The following is a 24,058-nucleotide window of genomic DNA, read 5'->3' as shown; positions in this document are numbered from 1 at the left end:
GAGCTTTTGAACTTGCAAGTAGGACTTGGTTGCTTGCTACTAACTGGATGCCTGAATGCAGAATTCCAAAAGAAGTCGTTATTGTTTTTATTATGTCTTATATTTCTACTTTCTCAAAGGGAAGCATGCTACTGGGGGGAGGGAGTATCTTTATTTAAAAAGATCTTGATAGAACTGGAAAATTACAGACCATCCTTTTTTGTTGTTTACATTTATAAGAAAATAGGTCTGGTATATTGATGATTCTGCATGGTAATAGGATCCTTCTAAAGAACTTAAGTCAATATTTTGATATATGAGTGCAGTTGTCATTTATCCAGAATTTCATACTTCAAGAGTAAATCAAGTGCAGTGCACTATATCCTCTATCCAGTTTAAAAATAGCGAAATTCATTAGAGGATACTCTTCATTCATGTGTAACAGTTTTTGAGTAGTGTCTTAATTATACCCTTATTTAATCTCATTTGGTACTTACTTTCTAAAGTGTTAAACTAAAAACATAAACCAAAGAACCCCTACCAGTTTATCTGAAATGTATTCCCTGATTGGTCATATGCAAAGAATTCCAGGGTTCCCGTGCTGTTCGTGTAGGTTTAGCAGGAGGTGAAGGATATTCACTTTGCTTGTGGTAGTTCTGGCTAAGCCAAGTGTTCTGCTGTTCTGCATATCTCTGCTTCAAATGATAGTTTTGTTTTTCTGTCCTTCATCAGTTTGGAATTATTAGAGGTGATTTTTTTCTTTGGTTTATGTTTCTGTTCTCTTTCAAAAGCCAGTTAAGTGAAACATTAGCATCTTGGCTAGGTTGAGGAGGCAGATTTCTCCAAGAAGGCATTAGTATAATCCTTTGGATTGTTCCATAGCAGAAAAAAACCACATTCCTCTGTGTCATAGAAGTGATTTTATATGGCTGTAAACTTATGTTATTTCTTGTTACATTACATAGCTTGATGACATACACATTCATACAGTTGATTTTTATTCTCCAAGAAATTATTGTGACATTGATAAAATATGGATATACCAAAACCTTTAAGAGCTGTTGGTAAAACTTGTTACAAGAAAAAAACCCTAAATGTAAATTGATGTATTTCTGTATGAATTTTATTGCTTTTTTGAATCTTAACATGTTTGAACAATATTCATATATTACTATTTCTGGGGAAACTGGATGATACAATAGGAAAAATAACTATCACAGATTAAGGAATATTATTCAGAGAGAAGACTGAAATGATGGATGTTCTTTATTAAAATATATATATCCTACAAAGACAGAGATGAGATGAGATCTCTAAGCAGAAATTTTATCACAATATAGAAATTTTTGTAGATAGTAACAGACTGATCTGGGGGTTGTATAGTTGTGAAATGTTGTTAATGTTTTCTGTTGCTACACACATAATTGGAATTTTTGTGTATTGTAACTTCTCTCAGAAAAGTGTGGTTTGGAGTATATTTGAGAATTTTGCTTCTCTGTTCTAGCCCAGAAACATTTGCATTTTCTCCTGAGATACTTTCATCAAGACTGAACTTCTTGATTTAAAACTTTCTACACTGCTGAATTTTATATTCTGTGCTTAGTATTTTGCATATGTCTTTCCTCAGGCATTTCTCATATTTCTTTGCTGTATCTTTTTATGCTGTAATGCTATCTCATACTGCAGCAGCTTACTTTAATTTTCTGTCTGGAGCAGCATTTTATTCTCAGTACTTTTTGCCTTTGCCCAGTGTTTCATTTAGTGCTCTTTTTGGTTTTGTTATTTTTTTGTTTTTTTTCCTCTCTTATTTCCTTTGGAGATTTGCAATGTTTGGCAGGTATTGGCTTGCACGAAGGGACAATCCTTGTTTGACTCTAGTCCTGGCTTCTAGATGAAAATGTGATTGGGGAATTGAGGTTTCACATGCATATAGTGCATTACAGGATGCATTTCTAGGACTCTGTAATAAAGTGCAGTTGGCTTTACAGGAACCATTTAGACCTGAAGGCAAGATGACTGAAATAGAAGCCTTATGCTTCTACAAGCAGTTCCCTACAGGCATTTAATTCTAACAGTTAGGACCTTGTTCAGAAGATAGGTATCTTCATGTATCTTTATTACTTGATAATAGTTAAAATTATAACAGCTGCACTGGTGTTTAAAGTGAAGAATATATCACCAATATAAAAGAATTGATGAAGTATATACAATTTTACTGGAGAAAAAGAGAAGTTAATAATTTTAGAAAACCAAGCATAAATGCCATCTGTATTAGATTACAAGGTGATTTAATTCATTCTTTGTTTCACAAAACTGGTGTAGCATACAGTGATATTTTTCTTAAATTACCTATTAAGGTAAAACTAAAACATAGAAATTCAGTGTTTTTACAGAGAATTGTTTCTATTGTCTGGTAGATTGGTCTGTTTTCTGAGTAACCAAAACCATGATACGCTTTAAGTAAAATCATGTAGAAGTTGGATGCTGCAAGTAGTTGATCCACAAAATCAAAATACAATGGAAATCAATTAGAAATTTTGTAATATGACTTTCTGATCAACTTCAGTTTGCTTTTGCAGGTAATTGTGTTATTAAAATGTGACAGGCATGCAACCACATTTGTTTATGAAATCCTTTTATTTTACTACAGCTTAAAATATGAAGTATTTTGAGGATTTTTCACTGCCAGCGCTACAATTTTATCATGTTCTGTAAGATAATTTCTGTCTATAAATACTTGTCAAAGGAAAAGTTACGTGACACAAAATTTTTGCAGGACTAAAGATTCAGTTAAGAATATTGTAATAATGGAATCATATTTTATAATTACGTAAACTATTCAGTAAAGACTAGAGCTCTTACTTTCCAAGAGATAATGCCTTGGGCATCTGCTGCATCAGCTTTTTGCTCCCTAGGAATGAGCACACTCTGGGAGGCATTAAATGTCAGGTGCATTTATCACATTGGTTTTTCTTCCCTGAGCAGAGGCATCTTGCTGCCAACCACAGCATCATCCCAGTGAACAGCACAAGCAAACTCAGTGCAGTCCTCACTTCAGTGGTGCAGCCTGTGGAAAGTAAAGCTTGATTTCTTTTGGATTTTTGTCCTTTACCCCTTAAATTCCTTCCTGATTTGCCTGCTTCTCTTTTCCTGAATGTTCTCACTTCCAAGAGTGCCCTGTTGCAGCAATCCACTCCTGGAAGAGTTTGAACTCTCCAGTGCAGAGATGTTTCCCTGTTGGCTGCCATGATGTGGTGCCCCTGGATGTGTGGGCTGATGGATTGATGGAGGAATGTCACAAGTAACAGTTGAATCCTGTTTGCCTGTTTCTTGTAGTGACAGTAGTTATGGTCTCACCTCCTTTTCAAGTTGCCAGTTTTTGGAGAATACATAAAAATTCACTTTGTGTCTCCAGTTTCTTTTGTCACAATGGACCAAAAATCATGGAGGGGGAAAAAAAAAAAAAAAAAAAAAAAAAAAAAAAAAAAAACCACAAGCAACAAGAAACTTGTATTATTCTAATAGAAAAAAACATAGAAAATTGGTTTTCCTCCTTGTTAATTTGGAAGTACTTACCATTTCTGAGGATGCTTAGAAAATTCATCTAAACTGGAAAATGATGGACAATAAATAATAAAAATAGTTCTGAGGTGTTTTAGGAAACACCAGTTTAAAAAAAAATCAAATGCCGTAGGAATCATGGTCCTGATTAAAAAAAAAAAAAATTTAAAAAGAAAAAAAAAAAAAACCAAAAAGGCAAGAAAGCCACAAAAAGATGGGGCAGTAATATATTGACCCAGCAGAGCTGTGTGGAGAGTAAGACTCTGGCTGTGGTTTTGGCTGCTGACACAGGGACACTTAAAAGCAGCAGCAGTAAATTGTGGTTATACCAGTTATGTCAGTGTAGAGTTGTGTGGTGGAACAAGGAATAAATTAATGTTACCATAATTGCCTACTTGGTAGGGATCACTAAAATATTAGTATGATAATGATGTCACCGAGACAGCAAGAACAAAGTGATTGCCATTTGCTTTAAGAATGGATTATTTTTATTTGTCAGTTTTAACTGACCCAACTTGAAATTGCTTCATTACTAATTTTAAGTTTTTGTTCTGGGCTTTCATAAAGTTTTGACAGCATGAACTCATCTCCAGCATGAACTGCAAAACTGATTAGCAGTATCTTTTAAAAAGAAATTGCACAAGGAGTACATATTGTACAAGCTTCTTTCAGTCAGCAGTGAGTCGTAATCAATACAGTTGTTCCTTTGGTACAACAATACATACATTTGAGAATTAGAAAGGTCCTACTTTTTGGTTTCCTTTATACTTTCTTCTTGCTGGAAGTAGCCAGCTGATTTTTCATTTTTTGTTATTGAACATCTTTATTTTGCTTTGGATAGCTCAAAGTAAATAAATTGCTGCTGTTTTGTAGTCTTTGAAAGTTTTGTGCAGTCTTGGAAAGTTTTGTGCTTCCTAAGCTAAGGACCAGCTGTGTTTGTCCATGGTTTATTATAGTGAGTACTAATAAAAATACATATTTTACTACTTTTCTTCCTTATTTCTAACTTTTGTTCCACTTCTTTAGCGAAAAAATATTGATGAATAATGCTTTGTATTGCTGTTAGAGCATTCAGCCACTCATGATTGTAGATCATATTCTTGTAATTCGGTTCTAATATTCAGATATCACTGTAACATATTGAGGGAAATATGTTAATTTGTTCCTATAGCAAGAATAGACACCTGAATAACTGAGTGTATGTGTGTGTCTTGTTCAGGTGAAAACCTGCAGAAACTAATTTAGAGTGGGTTGAAGGAGTTCAGTAATCAGTGTTGTCAGCTTTCTCTCTGTGTTTTATCAGAGAATTTCTCTCCAGTTGGGTCAGTTTCAAGGGAACATGGGTCACTCTTATTTCGTCTGCAGAATAAAACTTCTTCTGAAGGGTTGCTTTCCCCAGCATCTTTCTAGAGAAGAGTATCCAAGTGGGCATGCTGGAGGAATCTCCGTGATGTTTTCCCTCAGTAAAGGAATTGAGACCATTCTCATTAGAGATGATGAGAGTGAAGGACAAAAAGTTTGGGATGTGCTGTCAGTCTGTCTTTCTGTGCCATTAGTGAAGAAAACAATTTCTGTCATTATCTCATATCAGTTCAGGCCTGGAAAAGAGAGGAATGACAGGGACCTGTATCTTTTTCCCTACTGAATGTCACTGTCCTGCAGGCAAATGGTTTAGAGTGCCATCAGTATCAAAAGGCTGTATTAATCTGGGAGAGGACTGATGGATGCTCTTTTGTTGAGAGGACTGAAACAAGTTCTGTGCTTGTTCAGAGGCACAGAGACCTAATTGCTACTAAAAATTCTGAAAAGTTGCTGGAAATGTGGGTATTTGATAAGGGTGCTTTTGTACAACTAATATTAAATCCTGCTGAGTGTGTTGGACAGCTCTTGACAAGAATGAAACCTCTAGAAATGTGTGGGTGTTCTCTTTCTGGGGAAGAGTTAATTTAAGGACATCATAAGTTGATAACCAATAAAATACTATTCAGATAGTTGAAGCACAAAGTCTGAAGCTGTGAAAGCTGAAAGAAAGGTAAAATTTGAGTTGGAAATGGTTCTTTTGCATCCAGGTAAATACTGCAGTAGGATTTGCTTTTTTGCTTTAGGATTTGTTGGGGTTTTAAAAATGTCCTTTAAAAATGTGCTTTTTGGATTAGTTCTGTTTTGTTTTAAGTAGGTGTGAGGCTGACATTCAGAAATAGTGCTTTTTGTTCCCTTCCTGCACAGTAGAATTGAAGAAGCCATTTAATGTGTACTTTAGTTGTTTAATGTATAACACAGAAATGCAGTTTAATTATTTATTTACCTTTGAAATACTTTTAAGATGTCTGAAGCATGAATATTAAATATGCATAGTGAAAGTACAGTAAATGACAGTCTGTGTAAAAAGATTAAGCCAGAGTAGAAAGCAGTTTGATAAAGAGTTGCAGAAAAGGCTGTAAATAGATTACCTTGGTTATAGTGTCTAAGCGTTAGGTAGGTAAAATCCCACCATATGCTGCTTCCTCCAGGCAAAGGAGCTTTTACAAGCCCTGACAGGGGTTGATGTATGTGTGCTCTTATTGATTATACCCTTAAACTCCTTTCTGTTTCTGAAGGGAGATCAAAGAAGGCCCATTCTGCATCAGCCTCTTGTGCTTTCTCATTGCTATCCTGTGCTCCACATGTCCAGCACTGAATCCCAGACTCTGGTCCAGAGTGCACTTAGAGATTTTTTTTAAATCTTAGTTACACATCAGAATAATTTGCAAGAAGCTCTGCAGTGTCAAAATTGCTATATTGTGACACTGGCAAAGATTTCAGGCCAAGCTTAAGAGCTGGGAGCATTTTCTGTTATATCTGAACTCAAACAAACAAAGCCCAAACAAAAAACCACACATTTTTGAAAAGACAGGATTGTGTTTGGTCTGATTTTCAGGTTTCTCCAGGGAGTGAATACCTTTAACTACAGCTCCATGGATGACTTGGAAATTCTAACTGCAATTAATGTTTCCTTTTTCCTACATAATTTGTGGTCTTCTAAGATTTTTAATATCCAATACCTTCTCTTCTTAGCATACAGTGAGGAATTTTTTATGTTTTTTTTAAAATAGCTGTTAGTAGACCAAAATCCAGAGTAATAAATGACCTGGATATGGGAGAGCAGGTTGTAATCTGTACTTTGCTGGAGTGCCAGCAGATGGCAATGAAACAAAGACTTGCTCAAATCCTCCCAGTGACTAATAACCAGTTTTGTGTCACAGCTCTTGGAAATACTAAATAACAAGGTTTTTCTATCTACATTTTAGCTGTGTTTTATTATGAGACTGTATACACCCTCACATAAAATAGTTCCTACCTGTACAAGAACTAATGATTGTTCCTAAATTATGATACACATTTTTAGCGTCAGAGCCCCCCAGAATTGATGGGACTGTACATTTTAACATACTGTAAACTGTGTAACTGGAGAAGTGAAGTTAGTTTTGGGAGTGGAAATTGATGATCACCAGCTGTACAACATTTTAGAAGTCAAGAGGATCAATCACATCTTTTTAATTAGACATCAAAGTAGACATTTTTGCAAGGTACTGAGTGATGTAAGGCAAGTGTTGCTGCCAAAGTAATTTCAAGTGACTTTGTACATTGATTTTAGTTGATTTTTTTTTATTGATGTGAATGTTATCAACATCCACTTTATTTCCCCAACTAATTTGATTTACCTACCTAAAAGTTAAAATCTTCATTTTGTACTATTAGTTGCTCACATCACTCATTCAACCAAGGCTTAAAGTACAGGATGTGCTTCTCTTCAAGGGAGAGAAGCACCTGCAGGAACCATGGAGGCACTCTGTGACTGACAGACTTATTGTAAAAATGAAATTATTTTAAAATGCTGAAAGATGTTGCCCCTTTCATAGGTCAGTGCCAAGTCCTTTAGTATAAAAAACAAGACTTAAGAAACATGCTGTTATTAAGCCAGATTGATTCCATTTTCATATAGTTTTTTCTAAAGGCATCTGTTAGTTCCTGACATAGAGAAACTAAAATCTGTGATGAGACTCTGAGTACCCTGATTTGGAAATGCAAATGCTTTTAGAATGGAAAGAATGGAGGGGAGAAGCATTTTGAAAGTAGGTATCAGCAAACTGGATCAGATTGGACATGGCTCTCGTTAAGGCAATAGCTGTGCTGTTCTCAACTTTTGTCACAGGCGAGAGGGGAGGCTGCTGTGTCCCTAATCACTATTAGAACAAGATTAATGGAAATTAATTGTGTAAGAACTAATTGCTTATGGCATGACTTCCAGAAGTCTGGCTCTGCTCTGTGATAATTACTTCACGGAGCAGTCCAAAAGAGTGGAGTACTTATCACTGCAAAAGAAAAACTGAATCAGCAGGAATTCCTGCTGATCAGTGTCAATCTGTAAGAAGTAGCTTCTTTTTTAAGTATCAGTCCCTTAAACCCTCTGCTGATCAAGGTTTTTCAGCAGAAATTCTGAAGCTGTTTCTGCGCTGTGTTGATTGATTGAAGGGTTCACTCGAAAGATTCCTGGCAGTTAACATGATCTAAGAACTTGCAAGAGTGTTTCAATACTGGGATTGTGGAAACAGAATTACATTCTCTGGGCTGAAAGTTTTCCTGCAGAGAAAACTGCTTTGGGTTTTGTATGTGCAAACAAGTTAATATTTAGCACTGAGGAAAGTGTAACTTTAGTGAATGGAAGGGACCTGTCTGTGAGTTTACTCAACCGTGTTTGGGTTTGGCAAAGGATGTGGGGTAATTTTCCTTGGTAATTCCTGACAGATCTTTCAGAGAAGATGATGCAGCTGTAGCTGGATGATGTAGAGGTGGTTGCTCTTTGAGTGCCCCATTGAAGGATGGAGCTGGTTTTGCAGCTGATTAATGAGCTGCTTTCTCTTTTAGTAGACTTTTTCAATTTTGAAGAATTTTAATGCAACTGCAGGAGGTAGTTTGGATCTGGAAAGATAGAGAGTAGAATTGTTAGTCACTTTTTAAAATAGTCCTGGAAATTATTCATTCACATGATCTCTTGCATAATGCAGCAGGAGCATTATGGTAGCAGTTGAAACTAAGAGGCCAGAATTGTCAGAGGCTTCAAGAAAGGGCTCAGTGTGTGTGTTATGAAAAAGCTTGCTGCTTTTTCAGAGAAATACTTGGCCTTATAGGGCCAGAGTGCCTGTACAAACCTGTGGAAATAGTTGTTTGAAACTTGAAAGAGCATTTTCAGACATACAGCTCACTAAAAGGTCCTGTTGAAGTTGAAAGATATGTGCAGTGTTTTGGGGAGAATGCAGGTCTGCAGCAAGTACCAAAATACAGAGTATGCAAACCATGTATTTCAGGACTAGTATTTTCAGGTTTTTTTCCCCAGGCAATGAATGATCCCAAAATCTCCATTTTTGTGTATTTCAGTACTTCTGATACTCACTTGATAAAACTGCAGTCTTATTCTGGGGCTTCAGAATAGATTAATTCATAAAAAATGAATATGGAAGTTAAAGGTAAATGGCTCCAAGTTAATCTGTATCTTAGTAGAGGTACAAAAAAGTGCTGGGAAACCTTTTAGTCTGAAGAGTTGGTTCAAAAACCCCTTTTCTCCAATTATAATGCTGGTCTGTAGCCACAGATCAGTGTCTTGTGACATGTTTTTTGAATGATCCTGATATCCTTGTAATTTTACTTAATTCCATGTAGACCAGTGAGGCCACGTGAGCATTTTAATGAGGGAAATAACTGAAGTTGAATATTCTTGCGTTTGTTGTTATTTTTCCCCAAATGTAAATTCATCTCTTTCCATTCAGACTAAATTATTTAAGGCTACCTCATTAAGATGATTTCTTTCTTCCCTTTACATATGTGAATCATCATTAAATTATTGCTTCATTTAAATCTCCAGCATTTGGTTGCTTTTTACTTTTATATATTTATATGTTTTAAATGAAATTATTACCTTTTTTCAATTTCATTTAGGAAATCAATTGCTTAAATACAAGTTGAATAAATGAAGTAAAATGGCTCAAGAAAAAAAAATGTTAAATACCTGCCTTTTTCTTAGATGCACATTTATGCACTCTGCTGAGCTTTTGTTGTTGTGGCTCTGTTAACAGAATTTTGGGCACCTGCTGATGGAAGCAGGCTTTTTGTTGTCCAGGGTAAATCCTTTCCCCAGGTATCTTTAAGCTCTTCCGTGTTGTTACAGCTGCATCTCCATGAGGGCATTGGCATCCTGCCTGTTTGATTTCCCTGGAGCCTCCAGGGCTCAGAGGTGCTGCCAGCCCCTGAGCTCACCTGGGCTGTGTGCAGGTCTGGGTAAAGGTCTTCATCCACAGCCAGTGGCTCCTGTGGGCCTGGAACAGCCTGAGCTGTGCTCTTGTCTCAGCCCAGTTCGGATCTCCTGCCACTAAGCTCTTGCTGGAGTTAGTTTTTCACCTGCTGAAGAATAGCCACATTGATTATCTCACTTTATGCAGAGTTGTTTTCCCAGTAGTGAAAATATTCAGTACTGTTCAATATTAATGGCCCCTTAAACAAACATTTTAGGTCTTGGTTCCATGTAAACCTGAATATGTGCAGACAAATATACATAGTAATAAATTCATAATAGAATCTTGTATTGTTTTTAAACAAGCTCAGTATTTTAGTTTCAAACTTCAGAAAATATAGGTATATTTTATGTTTGTGAATGTTACATTTGAGTGGAAAGAAAATTACTTTTTCTTGTCGAGAGGCAGCAGTTTAATGTCCAGGAAGAAATCTAAATATTTGATGGTACAAAGCCTGTATTTTGCCTTAAGACTGTTTACTTCCGTCCACTTAAAGCCTTACCCAGTTATTAGTGCAGTCAATTGAACAACTTGAATTACCTCAGTAACCTCTGGATCTTTTCTGTAGTACACATGGAATTCATTGTGCCAGGCTTGTCTTTATTTTAGCAATAAGGGAACAGAAAGAAAATTTACTGAAATACTGCAGTAGTGAACAGCTCTTACGTGATTTTAGTATGTGTATTTTGCGCTGAACTAAATTACAGTTGTAATATTAAATGTCAGAAAACATTGTAATGAAAAAAGTTAATACATAATAATTTGCAACAATGGGGCGCCATGGGTAGCTACAGGGATCTCAGAAACCGAAGTGGGCAACTGTAACTTCAAAGCTAATAAAAGGTAATACATGTAGTTAACTGTTTTTTAAAGGCTGTGTTAAAATGTCCTATGACTTCCTGAGTCTGAGTTAGCTTTATGAAGAACAGTTTGGAAAGCACACATTACTGGTACAGGCATGACAGTCCCATCAGTGACGCTCGAGTGTGTCTGTTAAATAGACACTCCAAATTGTCTGTGGATCTGGGGTGGCACGTTTGAGGGGATGCTGACATTTTCATTCAGCTTCTTTATTCTTAGAGGAACCTGGTTTGAATTTATTTTGCAAATTACTTATTCCTGTGTTTGTGGTTACGTTTCAAAAATTATTCTCATGTTCTGCTCTAAAGTGGGGCTTCTGCAAAATGTTGTGTTTCTAAACCATTCCTGTCCAGTGTTTGGATGGTGGAGCGAAATTTTAAAATTCTGTGGTAGCCACTTCTATTGGGGTAGAAGGAAGCTGATCTTGAAGTTGAAAAGGAATTAGCTTGTTTTGTTTGTTGTATTTTTAACTTTGTAAGCAAAGCCTGTTGGTTACAGCTGTTGAGAATATGAATATAGATTGTCCCTGATACCATATTGTTTCAGCTACTGTAGAATTTATGTTTAAAGGAAACCACGGGAGAGTTAAATACATTTTCCCTTATGGGTTTATATAAATTCATATAGTCTTAAAATGAGTTTAATATATTTTTTTTATAATTCAGTAAAAATGTTTTTGAAATGGTTCAGATAAGCTATGAAATCTGGTAGGTTCTGGTAGATCACCATGGCTAGTGTGTAGGTGGGGGGTGTCACTTTCAAAGGCAAATGCAGTGAGATGTTTTCCTTTGTCTCTGTAGTTATCAGAGACTGTTACAGACGATTGCTGTACTCGAGGCTCAACGTACTCAAGCAGTTCAAGACCTTGAAAGTTTAGGCAGACACCAGAGAGAAGCACTGAAAGATCCTATTGGATTTGTGGAAAGACTCCAGAAGAAGGTATTTCTGTGGACTTTTCCTAAGTCTTACTTGGATTTTTTTTTAATAATTAGTAATTCAGCTTCTATAGAAATTGAAGAATAGATATATATATATATTTGCATTAAAATTATGAGCCTAAAATCTTTTCACTGCTGAGCAAAACTAGCTCTCTGCTTTCTTACTAGATCTGTAAGACATAGGTCTTCAATGATTTTATCAGATATGCTTCCTTTCCTTTTTTTAGGTATGTAGAAATGTTATTGTTAAATTTCTAATTACAGTGTAGGTATTTTAAGACAACTTGAAGTCTACAAGTGACTGGAAGTATCAGATCAAAAATTCTAATCTTTCTCATTTGAGAAATGAAATGTTGTCCTTTGAATAAATTTGGGTAGGGTATGTTAAAAGACCAGGAAATGTAGTCTATATTCCAAACCCAAAGTGAACAATAGAAAACATACCTGAATTACCCATAACAGAACAGAATATTATCTGGTAGAGGAGAATTCATTTCTATAAGGAAACATTTTCTTTTCAAGCTGTAAAAGACCCTGTAGTGATGGGAGTACTGAAAAAATGTTTTCAGCTTGAATCCTGTATCGCTGCAGCATCTACCACTGGCAAACACTGTTACCTTCTAGTGTGATAGCAACGTGTATTTCAGTGAAGAGTGAAGTTATGGTTCTTTTCCTAGGTTTGTAGACACCTAGGTCACATGTAAGCCCCTTGGTTTCAGTAGTTGTCTTTCTTTTAAGTTTTGAGATGAGTTGATAGCATGCATGATGTAAGAGTGTTGCATTTGACAGTCATTTTATGGGGAAATACTAATGACAGTTTGAAGTACTCTGGTGTATTTTTGTCCAAAAAGGACCAAAGGAGTGATAATCTTGCAGTTAACCTTTAAATAAAGAGGTGAGCTTTGCAACAGTTTTGTTCTAGGCAGAGGACAGCAAAATCAGTGAAAATAGGCATAGATTTCTCTGATGGGGGGACTTGAAGTATCAGGTGATGAAACTCTGAATCTTTTGAGTTCCTGGATTAAGAAAGGTACACTCTGAGCTAATGGTGTGTTTAATAAAGGACAGTCAGAAACAGGTTATTGAAGTGTCAAACACCCAATTTCAGCTGTGAAATGCACACTTTGAAGTTTTATGCTCAATAAGCCATCATTGACCGTGCCGCTGCATATTTTATATGCACTGTTGTGTATAATTCTTGAAAGATCTCACCTTCTCTTTAAAAAAACTGTGCTCCATGGCACTTCAGAAATTCTGGATTTCCATTCTTCTGTCAAATAAAAAGCAGCATTGAGTTTGGAGCATCTCAATATTTGTAGGTTTTGGCTTGGATATAAAGGGATTGCATTAAATACTGCTTTTTACTTTTCATTCTTATTTTTTCAGGTTGATATGGGTCTTCCATTTCCTCAGAGAGTTGTTCAGCTCCCTGAGATTGCCTGGGACCAATACACCACTAGCCTTGGAAACTTTGAGAGAGAATTCAAGAACCGAAAACGTAACAGTAGGAGAGTGAAGCTGATTTTTGACAAAGGTAAAAGAAAGTAGGCATATGTTACAAGAAAGAAATGACCAGTGTGGAAGTTCAATAATTCTTCCTTTGTGTTGCTTGCAGTAGGTATCCCTGCAAGACCAAAAAGTCCTTTGGATCCCAAGAAGGATGGAGAGTCAGTTTCGTACTCTGTCTTGCCTTTAAGTGATGGTCCAGAAGGTTCCACAAACAGTCGCCCACAGGTAGTTGTTCAAAAGGAAGGAAAAAAAATAACAAAATAGTAATTTTGAATTTTTTTTTCCTCTTTTAAGTATGGAATGTGAATATCTTAACTGTTATTTCAAATGCTCATGTTGGTGATGACATGCCATTCCCATACTCTAATCCCAGAACTAAACTTTAGTTTAGGCAAGTTTTGATTTGAAGTCTCATGCTTTGGTTTGGTTTTAGTTTAACTTAAGTAGGAAGAGGGTTCAAATTAATTATCCCACATATAGTTTTTCTAAACATGTATTCCATTTTTTGTCCTGTATTTGAGCAGATGATAAGAGGGCGACTTTGCGATGAGACCAAACCTGAAACTTTTAACCAGCTGTGGACTGTAGAGGAACAGGTAACAGGAAACTCTTCAATTTTGTAGCTGTGGCAAAATACATCAGCATTAAAGCAAATTGTGTAATAATGTTTATAGCACTTGGGAGATCAGAGTCACATATATTTAGATATTTGACAACTCAACTGTACTAGGAAAAATGTATTTATTCTTTGTTGCTATTGATTTAGAAAAAGCTCGAGCAGTTGCTTTTGAAGTATCCACCAGAGGAAGTAGAGTCCCGACGGTGGCAGAAGATAGCAGATGAACTGGGAAATAGAACAGCAAAGCAGGTAACATGTAAAACATTTTGAGAAGTAATCCCTTATCTTCACTTCATTTTTTTTTTTTTAATATCAGTAAAGAAAATTCAGTGTGTTTTCAGTGATCACTTTGTCTTAAGAATGTAACAGCAGGGCCTGCATTTCACTAATAACAACGTGACTCTTACACTGGATCTCAAATACAGAATATTAAATGTGCCCCAAAGCCCATGGCAAGGTTGCCAAACCTAATTGTTCATGAGATCTTGACAGCATGAATTTAATTGTATACAGCAAGTGTAGTCACACCAACTGTGCTCAGACTGAGTTACACTGTAGTGCTGAATTTCCTGTACCTCAATACTGCACAGTGGGCAGACATGCAAATATCACAGACTGAAGAAGGACACAGTTGAGGAGACACCAGCACTTCTGCATCTGACTTGTTGGAATTTTTTCCCTAAAATGATGGAATTTCTTCATTTTGACCAGAAGTAAAAATGCTGAAATTCTGTGTTTACAGTATTTTAATTTCTTTTATTTCATTTGTATGCTTTCAGATAAAAATATAATTAAGTACCTCAATATATCGGATTACCTCATTTCTGCTCATACCTATATTTCTCCATATCTCAAAACATAGACATGGTTCCTTATTTCATAAATGGAGACCTACTCTCCATGTGCTGACTATGGATAACGTATCTGGCATTGTTAAGAATGAGTTTAGCTGCAGCAGGAAGCAAACAAAGTTCTTTCTATCACAATTTTTGCAAGATCTTCTGTGTATGTTTAAAGAAAGGTAGTTTTTCTCTTAAAGCTGTCAAAGCATCTGGAAATAGTACAAATGCAGCACTGCAAGATAAGTACAAGTTAGAGTAGTCACAAAGTAGAATCCACGGGATTTCTTTTCCTGCTATTCTGAACCAATATAGAAATCCTGCAAAACTTTGGAGAGAAGACCAGTTAGATTTCATTTGACATTAAGTTGTTGCATGTTGTTTTTTTCTAGGTTGCCAGTAGAGTGCAGAAATATTTTATTAAACTGACTAAAGCTGGTATTCCAGTTCCAGGAAGAACACCAAACTTATATTTATATTCCAAAAAGGTGAGACAATATTACATAATCTTGTGTTTCTGTTTGCATTTGTGTGCAAGTTGAGTTGGAATCAATAATACTTTTAATAGATTAATAAAGTTTACTTAGTGAAGTTATCTTTTTCTTCTGCCAGTAGCACTATGGAGTGAATTAGATGTTAGTTCTGGTGTCACATTGACAGCTCTTGGGGACGTGGAGTGTTCAGATTGCAGGCTGAACTGGTGGGGTAGAATGATGGTCTTGGGGTACTTCTTCCTCATTTGCAAATTTACTATAACTGATCAGGAAGTCATAATGAAAACCCTGCTGGAAAAAGATAAGGAGCCCTATAATTCATATTGTACAGTAATCTTCTAATTAATAAAACTATAGAAAATGATGTATTCCTGAGCATGCTGAATTAGTTCAAGCATAGGCTTAAGACTGAAATGTCCATTAAAATACAGTGCCTTTCTGATCTTGGAATGGATGAGAAAAAAATATGGTCTCAAAAAAATCTTAATTTAAATTTCTGTGCAGATCAGTCACATGTTTTGATTTAAATAATCTTTAAGGTGCTCTTGGGTACTAATAAGTTCAGTAGACAGTGAAAGAGGACAGTCTCAGGTTTCATGGTGGTTTTATTTGTTGGGTTTGGAGGATTTTTTTGTTTCCTCAGTTATTTACAAAACTTCTTCAAAACCCCTTACACTGGCATTTTGTGGAGTAGCATTACTGCTTTGCAACCAGGTGATGTTTTCTGATAAATAATAGAGTAAACTTTCCACTGGTTCTACAAAAAGGCAGACTTGCAGATTTCTTTGAAAGGTTGGAAACAGAAGTTACTGTCCATGGGTTGATAAAAAGACCTACCACAGTTTGCGTGTAATGATTTAAAGTGTTACACCCCCTTAGTTGTCTCCTGGTATTCTCTGAAGTGGCTGCAAACAATAAGTGCTTGTATTGGAGCCTTTCCAGTGTGCCATCCATCATGGTAATACCATTTTACTTTCACCAGGGTTTTAATCTACTATTGTGCTTTATTAGCAGAGGCAGGGAAGGTGCAGACATGACTGTCTACAACCTTGTCTATCGGAAAGTGCTTTCTGGCAGAAGAACCAAAAAACCAGCTGGAAGCAGTGATACCTTAAATGCTGTGGAGATTCATCTGTCAGAATTCCAAATTACTTACACAGTTGGGGCTAATTTCTGTAGTATAATAATACTGTGTGGCTGATTTCAACAGGCATTGAAAATTGTAATTGTCTGAATTCTTTATATCACTCTTCCACTTAAAATTACCTTGGTCACACCTTTTGTTCTTTCCTGTTAATTTTCTTTGGAAAGACCATCATTACAGAATGTGTGTGATGTTGTCAGGCAGCAGATCACCATATCTGATAAACAGTGGGAGTACTTAATCAGTTGATATGGGACATTTTGACTGTATTTTTCACTAATTTGAACAGTGCTCACACCATGGATAAACCCAGTATAATCAAGAGTGAAACATACTTTCTATAAAATTCGTAACAGTCTCATATTGCAAGAGTAATGGTCCCATCATACAGATTTTTCTTAGGCTTCTATCTAGAACATATCCAATACTTAGGTCAGATTTTGCAGTGTGATTCACATTGTTATTGCCAGGTCGTAAGAGTTAGGTCATTCTGCCCTGGTTATCCTGTGTTATATTTGTATCCTGTGTAAGAAATACAGCAGATGAAAAAGTGAAATAAATAGTGTGTGTGGAGAAATTGAACTCTCAGCCTGTTAATAGAGCTGTCTGCTTAGAGCACAGATTGACAGCACCATACCAGGTTAGTTACTCCCAGGTCTGCAGTGGAGATAAAACCTGACAGAAAGGAAATGCAAGGGCTGTTGGAAGCCTGGGTCATGCCTGTCCTACTTTTGATATTGAGTAACTGTGACTGCAGTGTGTCTGCTTTATTGCCTGTAATAGAAGTATGAAAACTGAATGCTAATACTTAAAGCACATACCTATGGGAAAATAAGAAACATAGATATATTTAATGGAAAGATTTGTGTCAAAGGGGATGCTTCACAAGAAAATACTTGCATTTCTCCATGGGAATTGTTCAGGATGCTTTTTTAAAATGGTTACTGGAGAGATTAGAAGCCTGTTCAGTTTTTTGAACATCTTGTTGAAGTTACCTTGTATATCTACTCATATGACATATGTCTCTTCTAACTAATATACAGGAAATTAAGCAGGATGTATCAGTTTCTTTTCCTGTATAACCATTACCTACTGCTGGTGAAAATAAAACTGGATCAGAGATTTAGGACTCCAGTATTCAGTTCTTCAATTATGGCTTATCATTTTCAATTTAATCCTTATATAATATCATTAGTGTATCTGCTTTTAAGCTTAATCTAGAGATATATTTCCCACAGGGAAAATGATCTTTAACTGTCTGCTTTTAAGTAGTATTTTAGTTCGTTCTTCACCAAAGGAAGAGAATTCAAATCCTCAGTTCAATTTGTAGGTCACAGCACTGTTCTGCATGGCAGTGCTGCTGTATAAGCATAGGCACAGTTTTCCTTTCCTGACTCCAGATCTAGTATTGAATGCAGATCTGTTTTCTGTTAACAGAAAATGTAAATCACTGTGTCAGCTCAGGCTGAAATACCATCTATACATGGACATATTTTAGAGAGGTTTGAAATCTCAAAGGAAGCCATAAAAGCACCAAAACACAGGTAGCTGGTGATAATAAGGCAGAAAGTGGAAAAATTCAACACAATAGGTATAGTACATTAGTCTTAAAAGAAATTCTTTTCCTATTTGCACTGTAGTAGCTCTGCACATCAGAGGTACCTTTCAGTTCTTACTACAAAATTCATCTCTTCCATTAAGACCAAACAGAGCTAATCTCAATTCCTCCTGGTACTTCTGTCTGCATAGATGCATTCCATCTAAATCATTTGTGTCATCTGAGCCTTCCCTTTTTAAACTGCACAACTGTAAAATAAAGCTACATCCCTCTTTAGAGATAAAAGGTTGTACTATAATATTACTGGTTTGTAACTGATATAGGAACCTTTTGGGATAAAAGCTCTTGCTAAAATGGGAGAAAGTATTCTTCCAAAGGGAAATACTATTGCAAGTATTCCTTTTGTATTGCAAGTACTAACTATTGCAAGTATTCATGCTGTATGAGGAGCTAGACACCATGTAAAACAATCCTCTCTTTTATGATTGTTAGAGAAAACACTTTTCATGCTTACTTTTTTCGTTCACACTGTAAGGTTTTTTCAAGTCAAGGAATGTAAGTTTTGACATTAAATGTCAAAATGCTGGTCTGGAAAGTAGCTAAGTAAGGGATTGAGTCAGTTTCATTCACCCCAAATTCTTCTTTTGATATTTAACATTCTCCCAGCAGGGAATAAGTGATGGGGGCTGAGTGCCTTTAAGTAACCTCTTTTAAAACTGGCATGCATTCTACACCTTCAGAGAGCATTAAAGTTGAAAGTTTCTAGATGTAATGGAGTAATTTATTTCATCTAATGTATTTTAGGTTCCTTTTTCATGCAGTGGCAATGAAAACCTTTAGAGAGCAGTTCTTTCTAACTCTTAAAATCCTCTTTTTATTGCAATGAATTGCTTTATCTTTCCTGCACCAGGACAATAGGTCTAGACTTGTTTGTTTTTTTTCTAAAGCACAAATATAAGAAGTTGATAAGTGTCAAGGGTGAACCTTTTGGCTCTTGGACCTGTGCAAAATTACTTCCTTGTTTTGTCTCATACACTACTGGAAGTTTTTTTATATTTTTGCTCTCTGGTTTTCAGTCTTCAAAATTGTAGCAGCCTTATTTCTGTTTTACTCTTGCTGTCAGCCTCACCTGTTTAGATGGTCAGGGGTTTATGGTAAGGGCTCTTCCTTGCTGCATTTTTACCAAAGTATTGCACTGTTCATTGGATTCCACCTGTTATGGGGGAGAACAACTCCAGCAGTGGGAGGCCATGATACAGAGATATAAATATAAGTAATTGGAAACATCATAGATTAATTAGTGCAAAAGATCAAGCTCCAGGCAAAGTTTTATCAATGAGGATTATTTCAATAATAGCCAAGGAATGTTTTTAAAAATATACCATTTTTTCACTGTAGTCATCAAGTAGACGGCAACATCCTTTAAATAAACATCTTTTCAAACCTTCAACTTTCATGACATCTCATGAACCTCCAGTTTATATGGATGAAGATGATGACAGATGCAGTTTTCACAGCCATATGGATACTGCAGCAGAAGAGGAAGTATCGGTATGTCATTTAAATGAGTCAGAGAATGTCTTGCTTGCTGTCACTTTGACCTTGTTTAGTGTTTAGAGGCTTAGGCATCTTCATCATTAGATACCATCAAGTAAGTATTAAATTGTAATAAGATTTATGAGTCATTTTGAATTATAAATACATCAGTAATATAACAGCCTCCAACAGCAAAGAATTTAGACCAAATCAGGAAGGAAGTCTGTAAGTCATAAACAGTTTTGTCCTGAAATATCTCAAAGAAGTTTTAGTTGCGTATTTTTAGTAAGTGATCTGGCATGAGAGAGGTTTGAAAATCGTGTAGATGATATAGTTGAGATTCTGGTTAAAGATGTGTTTTAGAAAGGTTACATACAGCTCTGGTAAAATTCAAATGCTCTTGGCATCATTGGGTTTTTTTATCTTTTACTGGCTGAATTAATTATGAATTTTGTAAAATCCACTTCAGAGTGTGAACTGAGCGAATTGTCAATCAACAAGCATATTTATGTATTCTTAGAGCCAAATTCTAGTAGACATCCTAACCCAGTGAATTGCTACATCATGGAGTGTTCTACTTTCCTATTTTATCACATACAATAATACAACAAGAATTTAGACATATGTTGTTCCCATTTCCATATAGAATTGTAGAGGGACTAAATCTTCCTGCTTGGGAGCTGGGCAAGTTTCACAGCTGGTATGAATCACTGTGGTTTAAATTTTTTTTTTTTTTTTTTTTTTTTTTTTTCCCCCCCGTGAGCCTAGTGACATCTTGTGTGTGAAAACCTTGTTGCATAACACAAGTAGTGGGGCCACCACTATAAGTCCATTCATTTTCTTTACTGACTTTTTTTACCTGCACTGCATGGTCCTTCTTAATTATTACATTTACTAATCTATTTCCCAGTGTTAAATCCCATCTTTCCTCATGTTCTGTGATGGTCTTTCAGCTCATCCACAGACATTCCTGATAACTTTGCATATTCCAATAAGAATCTTCAAACGCCTGGAAAGCAATATGCATATTAGAGGAGATGCAATGCAGCTGGTTTGGAGTTAACATGGTTTTGTTCTGTATTGTTTTTCAATACATATTTTCTAATTGTTCTGAACAGTTTTCTGAAACATTTTGGTTTTGCCATGGTGCCCTAACTCATAATTAATGTGGGTACCATAAACCAACCGAGATTCATTTTTATAAAGACAGAAGTTGCAGTTTCACATTTTTGCATTGATAACAGTGGTCATGTGCCACACACACAGAGAGACATTTTTTTCAATCTGGCAGAATCTTTTCTTCCTTCACTAGAGTAACATTTCCAGATAGATACATTTCAGTAAGGTAGAAAGATACAGGGGAGCTCAGTTATCATAAAGATCCCCACAATCAGTGCAAAATAATAGCAATTTGAAAGCAAAAAGGGATTGTAAACTATATTCAAAACGAATGTACTGGATTCTGTTCTAGTGTTAAAAGTTGGATCTCACAGTGACATTTGCTGTCTTGGAGAAGAATACTTTGTGTCATTTAGCAGAAGAAAAGCAGTGTAGCAGGAAAATTAGGTTTTCGTTGATTTCACAGTGGAATTACCACATGCTTTTCCTGTGTAAAGACAAAAAAATTGCCTGATTATTGCCAGTCATAACTATTCCTGAAAAATTATATTTTGGTATAAACGGGTTATTTTCAAGTGAAGACCCACTATTCCTAACAGAGTTCATTTACTTTTCAGTTACAATTTCTTAATTTTGTCAGTAGTCTTATTATTCTAGAACACAGCTATTGACTATTCCAGAATGAATTGTCCATACAGGGAGCTATTAAAGCTTAATTTAGTGTACAGTTATTTTGTGATGGGCAGTTTTTCTCAGAAAAATATTTGTGATTTACATGGAAGGTGAATCCCTCTTTTATATTAAAGAGAATGTAGCTTATCATACACAATTAAATTGTGTCATTTAACCATAACTTTTCTGATACGTTGCAGTCTAGTCCTTTATATAGGTTCATAATTGCAATTAAATAATTGATAAGGCCTTTCAGAAATGTAGTAAAACCTCTTTCCCTCACTTGGTTTAATAAATGTACTAAATAATACAGAATCTTCAATCTTCACAGATTCATTAAAAAAAATGGAAATTACGCATTCAGGCTGCATTAGAAGAATTTTAATCACTATCTTGTAGTTTTAGTTGTTTTCCCTACCTGAAGGTTCCTGTCAGAGTAGGATTTAACAACTGCTCTACATCAGTAAAGACCTGTCATCTTAGAAAACAGGTGACATCTACCAACTACAGCTGCTACAATAAAATCACCTTGAAATAAGCATCTGAACTAGATGTAGTGCTTCTGTCCTTTCTTAACAGATCCTCAGCCTTTGTTGAAGGAAACTGTGTGAGACAAAAACGGAACTCTCATGTCTTTGAAAAAGAAAGAGCCTGCATTTGTAGTACCTCTCTGGCAAAGATGTCTGCACTGGCCTGTAGGGAGACAAACTGCTTCATAATTTATGAAAAAATAGCAGTCTGTTTTTATAAGCTGTTCAGAGACAGTAAAGGGATCAAGGGAGTTGGATAACTCTGAAAGTTCTACTCCTTCAGTCATGGCATGGTGCTTCTCAGTGCATTTTATTCTTACCAGTAAAGGTGAAAAGTTAATACTGGGTATGGATGTTAAGGTTTAAAAAATATTTTTCCAATATGTTAGAATATATTGCTATAATTTTCTTAAACATTATTAATCATACACAGTGATTTATGGAACAAATACATTTCTTACTAGTTACTGTATTCCTTCAGTTAGAATATTTTTCTGGATTTTTTTACCTTGAACAGGATGAAGAGAGTATTCCAGTAACATACCGAGAGTTACCCGAATACAAAGAACTGTTAGAGTTTAAAAAATTGAAAAAACAGAAACTCCAGCAGATGCATGCAGAGAGTGGGTTTGTGCAGCACGTGGGATTTAAGGTGAGTGCAAGAGATGTTCTTCTGTTGCTCAGTGGAATGTAGAAGTTTTCCAAGAGAATGTGGTTTGAATTTACTGAAAAGATTTTGTTTAATATAACAAGTTTGGTTCCTTAGTTCTTGTTCACTGAGTCAATGTTTTCCCTCATTTTCTTTAAGAAAAACAGCCCTCGTAATTCACTCTTTTTAGTAGCTCAGCTTTCACTGAATGCTGATGTTATATGGACATTAATAAACATTCTGTCTTTTTCTCACCACATTATGAAAATACAGCTTGTATTAGAGCCTTCTTAAATCATGACAGAATTCCATTTGACACTACATTCTGTTTTGACAGTGATTCATTAATGACAATTTTCTGATTGTGAAATAATCAGAAGTAATTGGAGTAATTTTGCCTCCACCTGAAGCCAAAGAAGGGACAGAGATTTTGGAAAAGAGTAATAGATTAATATTTTTTGTTGTTTTGTAGCAGCTTCACAGTCTCATCAAATGATAACTGACAGAAGTTGAAGCAAGAACATAAAACAATGTTTATGTAAAATTAAGAAAATAAACATTAAGTAAACTGATACGTTGTCCCAGTAACAACCATTAATAGGCAACATGAAAGAGCATTTTCAAAATCTTATTTTCTGGTTTGCAGGGATTTTGTGTCTAACTGGTTGCTGCAACTTTAGAACAGGGGTTTTTTTAGTGTTATGGAGATAGATTTCTTTTCTAATACCCATTTACATAAGAATGCAAGGATAGTTCAAGGTTTAATTCAAATTGACTGCAAAATTAAGACAGCCTCATCAGTTGATACTGACAGATTTAAATTGTTAGAGCACCAAGGTGCTTCTTATTTTTGCTGGGTTTAGTTTGCATAGTATGTTTGATATTTCATTTTGTGGGGATTTTTTAAATTAGCATTTTCTTCCCCCCAAAATTTGAAACTTTAATCAGGCAAACCAGACTTTAACAAACTGCTTTTTCTGCATAAAATTATTCTGAGAAGTAAATCAACATTACACAGTATCAAGCATTTGAAGTTTGAAAGTTTCTTTGCATTTGAGTTTGATTGTATTATGCATTACCGTAAGCTGTGAAATCAGGAGATTATGGACTGTTTTCCCTCAGGAAATTCAGTCTGTGGGCTGGACAGACCTCACCTGATAAGCAGCCATTGAGAGCAGTTTTGGTTCTGCACAGCCTTTGGCCTCATTTACTACACATTATTCAACCTGTGCTTTGAATATTGAATTACTGAATCTCTCGTGGGCTTTTTATGGCTTTCACTGCTATAATATCCGAGCAATTTGCAAATACTTATTTTCTTCATTATGAAATGAAAGGCATAGTATTATTTCTGTTTCACAGGGCAGAGGGGAGCTGGAGCACAAAAATTAAGGTCAAGGCTTTCCACTGTCTTGGTTCTCAAATTCAGATGACTGGAGCCAATTTTTCAGTTTTAGCATTATTCTGAACTTGATATTTTCAAAGAACAGCTCTTGGTGCCTCCTCATTATCAGGCCTCGCACTCAGAAAGCAAACTGTGGACAGAAGGGCTGCAGCTGTGGCAGATCTGTGTGTGAGGTGTTTGTAACCCTGAGTGCCTTGGTGGTGGCAGAAGCAGCTGCTGTGCCAGTGGGTTCACAGATGCTGGGACAGAACTTCAGGTTCTGATAGATGGAGAGAGGATGAGCTGTGGGAGCACAGGTTTGTCTCCCACATTTCATTTT

The 24,058-nt window shown here is 35.8% G+C and overlaps 1 protein-coding gene across 4 annotated transcripts in view; it reads left to right on the top strand.

Annotated features, from left to right (window-relative positions):
- The window catches only part of ZZZ3 (zinc finger ZZ-type containing 3), a 57,998-nt gene that overhangs the window by 29,524 nt on the left and 4,416 nt on the right, over positions 1–24,058 (top strand). For 2 of the 4 annotated variants that reach the window (XM_083867723.1, XM_083867722.1), the window contains exons 4-11: positions 11,528–11,666; positions 13,052–13,199; positions 13,281–13,399; positions 13,699–13,770; positions 13,941–14,042; positions 15,025–15,120; positions 19,227–19,379; positions 22,203–22,337. In XM_083867723.1, the coding sequence (XP_083723849.1) occupies positions 11,528–11,666; positions 13,052–13,199; positions 13,281–13,399; positions 13,699–13,770; positions 13,941–14,042; positions 15,025–15,120; positions 19,227–19,379; positions 22,203–22,337 (964 nt within the window). Of the gene's footprint in view, positions 1–11,527; positions 11,667–13,051; positions 13,200–13,280; positions 13,400–13,698; positions 13,771–13,940; positions 14,043–15,024; positions 15,121–19,226; positions 19,380–22,202; positions 22,338–24,058 lie in introns of those variants that run through there. The other 2 variants (XM_083867724.1, XM_083867725.1) reach the window with 2 other exon arrangements.

The sequence above is a fragment of the Zosterops lateralis genome (genome assembly GCF_965231275.1).
Source record: "Zosterops lateralis genome assembly, chromosome: 9".
In the NCBI taxonomy this organism is placed as follows: Eukaryota; Metazoa; Chordata; class Aves; order Passeriformes; family Zosteropidae; genus Zosterops; species Zosterops lateralis.
This window is presented reverse-complemented; position numbering and strand designations above follow the sequence as displayed.